This window comes from Trichomycterus rosablanca, chromosome 19 (assembly GCF_030014385.1).
Source record: "Trichomycterus rosablanca isolate fTriRos1 chromosome 19, fTriRos1.hap1, whole genome shotgun sequence".
Taxonomy (NCBI): domain Eukaryota; kingdom Metazoa; phylum Chordata; class Actinopteri; order Siluriformes; family Trichomycteridae; genus Trichomycterus; species Trichomycterus rosablanca.
Genome location: NC_086006.1, coordinates 23,329,341 through 23,339,966, shown reverse-complemented (window position 1 = coordinate 23,339,966; position 10,626 = coordinate 23,329,341). Strand labels below are relative to the sequence as shown.

At 39.7% G+C, this 10,626-nt stretch overlaps 1 protein-coding gene across 1 annotated transcript; it reads right to left on the bottom strand.

Annotated features, from left to right (window-relative positions):
- Positions 1-3,433: 3,433 nt before the first annotated feature.
- On the bottom strand, positions 3,434-6,147 carry igfbp6b (insulin-like growth factor binding protein 6b). The gene is made up of 4 exons (XM_063015675.1): positions 5,792-6,147; positions 5,055-5,089; positions 4,548-4,667; positions 3,434-3,550 (listed from the first exon to the last, which is right to left on the bottom strand). The coding sequence occupies exons 1-4, from the start codon at positions 6,114-6,116 to the stop codon at positions 3,437-3,439; spliced, it is 594 nt and encodes a 197-aa protein (XP_062871745.1). The 5' UTR covers positions 6,117-6,147; the 3' UTR covers positions 3,434-3,436.
- Positions 6,148-10,626: the final 4,479 nt, after the last annotated feature.

Here is a 10,626-nt window from a genome sequence, read left to right as displayed (position 1 = left end):
TTTAAAAGAAAGGTTTATGGTAAAGACAATTAAATAATAAAATAAAAATACTAACAAGCTTGAGTCTGGTCAAATAATAATAATAATAACATTTTATTTATATGCGCTTTTCAGGAAACCCAAGGACACCGTACAACTACAGGCCTAAAACAGCATGGAAATGAATTAACATAAATAAAAACAATCCATTGTAAGTATGTATGTAGAACCTTTAAATACTGTGTTCTGCTATTTTCAGCCACACCCTTTGCTAACATGTATAAAACAAGGAAATATCAATGCAAATGTCTGACAGCCTGTGTAGAAGGGTACGTATGTGCTGTTTTGCCAGTCTGTACTTATAGCAGTTCTGAAAAGTTGCAATGGGTAAAGTTTTGGTCTTAACTGGGTACAAGGTGAAGTACATTGGAATGATTTGTGGACTTCCTATCCAATCAAATGTCACTGAAAACCCACCACCCAACATCATCCAATTTACACATTCCTGTTGACTCATAAAAGAGTTTCTGGACTTTTATTTGGTGTCGTTACACTTTGTGCGGCATATTACAGTTTTTCCACAACAATAGTTGCTATCCATTTAGCAACGGCATTGTTTGTATTTGCGAGGAGTAAAGATAGCATAGTCTAAAAGGCACTTGCAGGCTTAGATGGCCTGTCCTGTCCTGACCTGTGTTTTTAGATCTGTGTTTTCAGGCTTTTGATGCTTTTGCATCGCTTGAAGAATTCATTCATTGTGTTCACCAGAAGTTTTATCTGTATTAATCAATAAGATGTGAAACAAAATATACCAGTGCATTCTTAAATGCATAACAAGTGTCTGTTTAAAGATAATCTGGAAGTAAAAAAGCTGAGAATACATTTGGCTGGTTTACAACAGTATAGTGGTGTGTAATTGTTGTGTAATATCTACAATGTATGAGTGAAGTCAGGCCAGACAAAATCTGGCCTGGGGGCCACATTCAACCCCCAGGCTGGATTTCAAACATACTTGCTTTAAACAGACTTTGAACTAGGATCCCTCCCTGTGTACTCGGCGACTTTTAATTGAATCTCTGTATTGTTACCAAGTGCTCTTAATACAGAGTTTTGAACCGAAAGCACAAAACTGTTCACCAAGGAATTCTGTGTTGGGCTAACTTTTACTTAGTACCAGTAAAACCAGTATAGTAACTATAGTAAAACCAGTTACTGTAGTTAGTAATTTTACCAGCAAATTCAAACAGTTTCTAAGGGTATACTCTCTCAGGAAATTTTACAAGAGGTGCGAAAAACCACCAAACGACTGTAAAAGCCATAATTTCTAAATTGAGGAAACTTGGAACAGTGAATTTACTCAGAAGTGGCCAGTCTGCTGAGATTTTTTCAAACGCCAATAAGGTACAAGGAAGGTACAAGAAATCCTTAAAACACATTTAGAGAACTGCAAATGTTTTAATCATTAAAACAGGTAAGTGTTCATGACTCAACAATATGAAAAAAAGGCAAAAACGGTAGCACGGAGAAAACCATTGCTAACCAAGAGCAACATCACTGATCATCTGAAATTTGCAAAAGGGCACGAAATGATCCCAATTCCTTGTAGGATAATATTCTATAGATAAATAAATCAATATGGGAAGTATATGGGATTTTGGACAAGTGCTGTTTCTATTGGTGAAAACCAAACAGAGCATTTCATTATAGGAGCGCAAAATCGTTAGTCATTGGCATTGATAATAAGATGGTGTGGCATTTTGATACAGAAGCATATTTTGAAGCATAGTAGATTTTATGACATTAATAAAATGGAAACATATAATTTTTAAGCATAATCATTGCTAACAGGTGCGACTTTTGAATACCTGAACTAAATAACTAGGAGGGATGTCTTCGGTCGTTTGGCCATTAGAATATGCAATAACAGGGGCAAATTAAAAGAGGGGCTATTACATTTCTACAGCATTGTACCAGCCTGTTTTTACTGTCCGACCAACATGACAATGACTTTAGTTTAATCATTGTGATAACAAACTGATGTAATAAAAACACGTTAGCAGAAATGGCATAAAATAATTGTTTAATCTTTCCCATTTTATTCATACATCTGAGGTACACAGTATATAGGCACCAAACATTTAGTTTCATTCAAAGAAGCTCCCAAATTAGACACAGTACATCGTTACTTATAACATCAATATAGCTATTCATACCTTTTTTCACAAGGTTTTTTGCACTTTGCAAAATTTCTTTTGCAAGAACCTGCGACCACTGGCACACACACACACACACACACACACACACACACACACACACACACACTGATACAGCAAAAAAAGCACAAAGTACAATATTTGTGCACTTTCATATTTTTTCTATGCATTTGGAAGTTCGAAAATATAGGTTTGACTTTGGAATGCAAATCATAATTGGTTAAAGTCATACACGATCATAGTTTATCCCAATGGTGAATGTTCAACATAAATATTAAACATATTGAAAAGACATAATGAAGGAAAACATGTACAGCAGAACGGTATTATCTAAAGAATGCATTACATGGGTTTTATATAAATTTGCCTTTAAAGACTGGTGTTCATTTTTTGGTGTGGAAAATAAACATTCTAGGTACTGACAATGACAAAATGCGTACAATATAAAAATACATGACATTATAGTTCATTAAATAAAGCATTGTTTATATAAAATATATTGTAGTATATAAAAATATGCCTTCTCAGAAAGAGTAATAGCCATCAGTTCTAAAGAACCAGTTACCCTAAGGCATGATATACCACACAACATTTATTTCTCTAAAACAAGATGCATCTTACTGGTCGGCGTGTCACTTTGACACAACAGAAAGGACTGAATGCTTTCCCAAATCATGTGCAATCGATAGCATGTTGACGTTCTTGATTACATGACAATGCGTACAGTTCAGAAGTATGCAAATCTTTAAAAATATGGTAATGCTCCAAAATAAATTAAATGTGAAGATAAATTTATTTTTAAATGAAATGTTTAGTCAGTGTATCTTTGGAGAGAGGAAGAGGGATTGTAGGAAAGCTTAAGAGGAAACTGGTGCCATACCCGCTTTAAAAGAAATACAGCCTACTGAGAGATACACAAGACACAGTAATGGCTATCAAAAACAAAAGATCTCTACAACGGGGCCAGTTTAGATGATTTACCACAGCGGCTATGATGAGTGGCTCGTTGGCTGTGCTTACACCGCAGCACTGCATGAGTGTGGCAGTGAGAGTGAACATTTATTTGAGCAGCAGATGTAGTGTCGGAGCGAGGAGGGTGTGTTTCTTGTGGTAAGTGGTTAAACCCTGGTGTCTCCTGACTGGACAGTGTCTAGCATGAGCAACTCGTCATCCTTTCTCCCTACACTCCCCCTCCTCCTCCTCTTCTTCCCCTGGCTCAGAATTGTGGCACTTTGTGGCATCTCTCATTCTCCGTCACATGGTAAAGTGCCATCTTCACGAATGTGGGAGGGCACGGAGATTCCTAGTTCATTCACGCACCAGCAGTGGCCGCGCTGCATGCCTTTAGACGATCGACACTGGGGAAAAAATATGAACACAGGTTAACTAAAATACAAGCTTAGCTTGTATATTCATTTTTGAACTAAAAGTTCCCAGGTGGCACAGCAGCAAAACATCTGCCTTATCATTGCTAACAGCTAAGCATCTGTAAATGGATCCAGAGAGCATATGGTTTCACCAGGAAACCTGGGCGCAAGGCAGGAGTACCCTGGACAGGCCACCAATCCATTGCAGGACTTTGCAAATCCCCAAGCCCACCCCCATACCCTTAAGGCACAGCCAACTAAGTCTGTGTAAATGCCCAGCCAGCTAATAGTCCATGATTAAGGTTTCTAAATGGCAGGAATCCCTCCCAGATGAGGTGCAAGTCCGTCACAAGGCACCATACACTCACCTCTTTACTCACTTTCTCAGAAATTACAATTTATAATATTCCATTCACCTTCTGCATGCTTTTTAGAGGTGAAAGGAAACTGGATTACTCATGGGAAACCCATTTAGACACAGATAAAACATGACAATCTCCTTACAGACAAATAAGAAAATTAGGATTTCATCAAATTCAGACCCAAAACTATGAATAGGTCTTGTTAGAAAGGTTTGTGCCTATTTTCCTTCATGAATGCTGTTTAAACTGCAGGAAAGCTACAACATGTACATTTAAACATTTTAATTTACAAGTTTATTGCTATAAAATCAAAACAGCTGGCCTGATTAATGGACTAAATGCTAAATTGTAAACATGTAAGTGTTATACAGTATGTATGGTCAATAACAGTATGGCTGTGAGAAGAATTTGAAAGGCCATGAAAAGACATGTGGACCAAGGTGACCTTGAAAAAACTGCCCCAAGAAAACATTTTTCTTTTCTGGTAAGTGACCTCCACATTCACCCAGGCAAACAGGGCAGGTAGTCTTAACTTTGTCCACTTTTTTTTCAGTCGGCCTGGAAATAATTCATATGAGGAATGTTTTAAGAGCTTGGAAGGCATTATGGAGTGCTGGATTGCATACCTGCTTTTTCCTGTAGAAGCCTCGAGTGTCGCAGTTGGGGATGTAGATGTCGCGATCAGACTGGAAAACAGTAATCTCAAGGCCGCGCAGGATGGCATTGAGCAACTTCCGGCACGGAGCCTGGGGAGGAAATGAAAGAACAGAGAAAGCGATGGGAAATATGAATCAAGCAGTCAGCCTCGTGCATTCCTTTATATGATGTGAATGTGGATAAGAAATGCTTCAATAGCTCTTCTTTTGAGGTCTGGTGATTAGATCTGTAACATACCACATGCTGCGCATATTAGGGCTCTCTTTTATTTATGCTGGGTTTTTAAGGCTTGTGGTCAAAGCTGTTTCATTTTTGCTTGTATACGCTAATAAGTAATCATGCATAAAGATTTTGAGGCTTCCATGATGCCACTTTATGGATAGACATGGTTAAGCTTTACGGTGTGTGTTTAGTTTCCACAGTGGAGTTTGAAGAGTCATTTGAAATGAGCTGTTTTTATAAATGCAGACACTGACCTTTTCAGTTTCATCACTTTGTGCAGGATGTGGACCTGGAAATCGAAGAATATGGTACATTGTTAATGATACAATTATATGGAATGCCAAAAGTAACCTAATCGCATCAGTTTTCTTTATAGGCTTTTTGCTTAACGCAGTAGCTTTTAATGGACAGTAGATGGAGACGTCCGGTGCATGAATCAGCACCATTTGAACGTGGGGGACACCGGCATTCAATAGTCGACATTCCTTCCCCTTTTTTTGTCTCTTTGACCTATTTTATTTCTTATACACAATGTTACATGTATCTACACTCTCCCTGCAGAGACACGTATAGTACTGACATGCACACATGCACTTAGCCATGCAGGATGACAAGTGATCTGTTAACCACCAGTGCAGTCCTGTCACACAGAACGTTTGTCACTTAAATGCTTTTGCACCGCAGATGAATTTATTGTCATTGCACACAAACCGACAACTATTCTTGACATTTCATGCTCCTGCCCTTCATTTCAATCATTACACCATTCATGCGATCCTGACACTGCAGCATGCATAGTGACCAAGGTGAGCCTTTGGTTAGACATCCATGGAACCCGAGTCACATGCTGCTGATATTCAGTGACAAGCTTAAAGCAGATCAGGGGTGTCATCCTGACGCCTGGTACAGTGATACCGAGATGATGCTCTTGTGACCAATCAAACAAGGACATCACCTAGATGTAAGCTTTAAGATATGTCTAAGCTCTTACCTGCAACAGGCGGTCTATCGGTAGGACTTATTCTGCTGTACTTGGTACAAAAGCCTCGGCCGTGCAGCAGAGCCTGAAGGGGGCTGTGGTCGCGTGGAGGGGGCATGCAGCGCAGGCCTTTGGCACAGCTCAGAGTGTAAACCCCACACGGCTCACCCGAAGCCAGGACAGCCGTACTGCCCATCCCCATGTGGTCCCGAGATGCCCGGGAGTCTTTGCAAGAAGGACATAGCTTATGGTGACCCAAGCGACCGGCCAGAGTCCAGGATCCACAGTGAGCGATAATCAACAGGAGAACGGTCGTCAAGTTCAAGAGGTAAGGCATCTTGCGCTCTAAGTGTCCGTGCCGGTCTATGTAGTCGATGGTATTTCTGGAGATCTGTTCCTCTTTTTTTTTTGCCAGCCTGCTTCTCCTTAGATTTGCTCAGTGCCAAAGGATACGATCCTGAGAACAAGAGGGAACACAGTGAGCAGCAGCTTTTAAAGATCTCAAAGGCGGTGAAAGAGAGGGAGAGAGAGCATGGTTATGACACCTTCAGGGGTTGGGACTGAGAGAGAGGGAGAGAGAGAGACAATATGAGCCAGGGGAGGAGGGGGGGGGGGGGGTGAAGAAAAAGATTTTTTTTTTTTTTCAGAAATGATCAGGCTTTACCCCAGCTTTTCTTTAACTGTTATTGCCCCTGGAGACACTCCTGTTCCTGAGACACGTCTTAAGCATGTCTTACAGTGCATATCCATTTTATATGAAAATGTCAGACCATTCTGGTCATGTTTGCCATGGTAACACACTGACTTCCAGGAAATTCTAATCTTGTCATGTCCACACTGATTTCACTCATTACTATTTTATATCTGCTTCACTATAACCTTACAACACATATAATGATAAGCCAAAACATTAGGGAACACCCACCTAAATGCTATCAAAACTGCTCTGACATGCCAGGACATTATTTCCACAAAACATCTGAAGGACCTTACCGCTCCTTAATGCTCCTTCTGTATGTTGCAAGGTGAATAATTCTGCAATGCATCATGTTGCCATTTCCTCCACAGGTTAAACGATGCACATGTGCCAGGCCTGCTACATCTTTTTGGAGAAAACAATTTTTGATTCATTCGATGGTGGATAGGAGTTAGCGTGGGCACTTTAGCCTGTGATTGTGCAGCCACATAGACAGAAAGGTTTGATACACTTTGTGTTGTGAAACATTTACCTCTCACTAGTATTAAAACTATCTGCAAAACTATCTGAGCCACAGTAGCCTTTCTGTTTGTCTACACCAGGTCCCAAAGCCTTTATGTCCTCTAAAATCAGTGAGTCTTTGCTGCCCAACAACCTCCTCAGTCCAATATTGGTGACTACTCACTCGCTGCCGTTGAGCACCCCTAGCTATTCCAGTGACTGTTCTGCCCAGTTATCTGGCCATAATAATTTGCAAGTGGTTTGGGCCCTGATTAAGCAGTACAATACCAGCCTTATGATGCTTTCTTCACCATGCTTTACATTTACCCTCCCTAACCATATATTGTTCTGCTTTTGGTCTGTGCAAGAGCTTTGCACCCACTTTGTTTTCACTTACTAACATCTAGTGTAGCAAATCTACCTCTGGGTATGTTTTGGGGGGAAAAAACAGGTTTACCCTGAGGAAACCCATGCTGCCTCAGATAGTTATCAGAGGTAAGGTTTGAACCAAAGAACAGCTCAAATTCCAAATGGTTCACACACCTATATGATAAGGACTACCAGTTGGTATCTTTCCTGTCTAGTTTGACTGTGCCCATTACACTGATCCACAAGCATTACAATTGGACAGTCTAAAAGTCACTTTACAGATTGTAGGAAATTAAGCACAGATTTTCATCAACTATAGCCATTTTTAAACAACTTTAAGTTCTAAAAAAGGTTTGCCATAAATTACAAGCTGCTGGAACAGATGACACTGTCTACAGTAAAGCAAGTCTTACATCACCATTGGCTTCTGACTGACATGTTACATTTGACCATTTAGACTTTTTCTTTACAGAATAAGGTGGCTGCATAAGGGTTTTCTTATGGCTTCAAAAATTGCTTTATAAATCAATAAAAACCTCTACTTTATTAAAGTGTTTGGACAAAGTTCAAATGTTTTAATTATTCAGTCACATTAAGTGTCAAAAATCATTAAAATCCTGAACCCAAACTGCTTTTACATATACAGTATGTCCCTAACACATTTTGAAACAGGTGTTTCAGTTTGATATTCAATTTTTTCTTCTATTTTCTACTGGTCTGTGACCAGGAAAAATCATGACTTTTAATTTTCAAAATGCAGTTGAAACCATATATAATCAAATCATATTGGTGGAATAATAGGACTGAGGTTTCTTTATTTATCTGTGTTGACTAATGAAGTTATAGAACTGCACTCAGACAGTTCTGGCTTTGGTTAAGCTGTCAAACATCATCCACGACTCAGTGCAAGACTTGGTTTCAGAGGAAAAGGCAGTTTCTTGAGCACTGGGAACACGACCAATTCTTTTTTCCTTGGTCAGATGTTTGCCAGCTGGTGTTTCTAGTATAATATCATTAGAGATGATCGATTTTGGCAAAAAGTAAAAATCACCTGCAACCTTCTGTTTAGGTAGAATAGAACCTTCTGTTTAGTAAAGCCAACTTATTTTCCACATGCTCCATCAGGAAAACGTTTCAGATGAGTTGCAGACCACTGGGGGCTTTATTTTTCCAAATTCTTTTTCCACCCCTAGTTCAGACCCATTCTCTTCAAAATCCTTATCACTTAACAAATGTGTTCATGGCCAATTCCCCATGTAAACACTCCACACTCTGTAGCATTCATTCAACAGCCATCTTTGGGTCTTTATAAAAGTTTTCCACATGTTCATGCCAGAGGTTTTCCGTACAAATCACAGGTGTCTGACAGGTGTCTTATGCCGTAGTTGGCTTTTTAACATTTGTAAGCAAGCAAAAGGCGAAAAGTTCTTTAAAAGAGTGCTCTATTGTTTTTTAACTTAAGTTCTATGTAATGCATCTACAGTGTATGTGCTGTAAAAATATTATGCACAGAGAAAAACCAGTGCCCTCAAACTTACTTACACTGATCAAGGAACAATAGCCAAGCAGAAGGATATGAGCAACTTTCGCAAGGGCCAAACTGAGATGGCTAGACGGCTGGGTCTGAGCCTTTCCCAAATGGCAGGTTTTGTGTGGTGTTCCTTGCATGCAGTGGTTAGTACCTAATAAAAGTGGTCCAAGTAAAGGCAACCTGTCAAATGGGGGACTTAGCATTGCTCCATTGTTGAAAAGCTGGATATTACAACATAAGCTTAAGACCTTCACTCAAATTGTTCATCCGGTAGCTGTTGCTTTTAAATTGTGTGAATGTCCATATAGAGTGTACACTATATGGATGTTTTACTCTGAAACCATTAGTCTCATTTTAGCTATAACAGCTTTTACTTTTTTGAGAAGTGATTTCATGACATTTGGTAAAACAGGTTATTCAGATGTTATCCAAGGACCAGCAAAGAGCAGGTCTGCTGTGTATTCAAAACTGCTGAAACACAAATGTCACTGTACATAGCTTTAAATTGTTGTAGATGTAGATGGACAGATGCTACTGTGCTAGGTGCCCCTGCTCCAAAATTGGCACCTTTAAAGCTTTACAAAAATGATCTGAAAGAAGAATCCTGTGTTTGGACAAACCAAAAAATTAGTTATTTGGCCACGGTGACCAGAAGAATGTTTGGAGGAGAAAATGTGAGCCATTTAAATCTGCCTGTAAAACTGGTGCATTTCAGAAGATGGAAGAAGGAAGGAATAATAAAGAAGGAAGATTACTTAAAAATCCTTGAATTGTTGCAGTTGGATGTTCCAGTAGGACAGTGACCCAAAACACAAGTCAACACTTGTTTGAGAATGGTTAAATCAGGTCACAGCTGAGCTTTTTAAAAATCCCAAAAGAGCTAGGACGTTCATGTTCTGTAAAAATGTATTTCAACTGTTCGTTTTCATTGCTTGTACCTTGCCGGATAAAAAATATACCATTATGAACATGAACAAAACAGTATATTTTATCTGTGTTAAGAAAATATCTAACAGTAAAAGCTCTTAAGAGCTCATACTTCCTTTTTACACTTCACTTTTACATTACATTTACTTTTTTCAGGGCGGCATGGTGGCTCGCTGGGTAGCACTGTTGCCTCACAGCAAGAAGGTCCTGGGTTCGATCCCCAGGCGGGGTGGTGCGGGTCCTTTCTGTGCGGAGTTTGCATGTTCTCCCCGTGTCTGTGTGGGTTTTCTTGCGGGAGCTCCGGTTTCCTCCCACAGTCCAAAAACATGCAGTCAGGTTAATTGGAGACACTGAATTGTCCTATAAGTGAATAGGTGTGTGTGTCTGCCCTGCGATGGACTGGTGTCCCGTCCAGGGTGTTACTGTGTGTCTTGCGCCCATTGAAAAGCTGGGATAGACTCCAGCACCCCAGCGCTTGACCCTGATTGGATAAGTGGATAAGAAAATGAATGAATCAATAAATGAATTTCCTTTTTTCATCCAAAGCAACCTTCTGATGACTGGTCCAGTACCTTTACTTCAATATTTTACACACTTGTTTTATTTTAAAGCGTCCTATAATTTATATTTAGAACTGTATTTTTTAAAAACATAGTTTGAAACATTTGGCCTTATTTTGCTGTTTAAGCCATTACTCGGGGGTTTACGCTGGGGCTTTACTGCGCATGCGTGAACATTATCGCGTCAGTCGGTGGGCGGTTTTCCGTGACTGATGTAAACAGGAAGAGTCGAACTCTTAGGCGAAGTTTCTCAGGTGGTTAG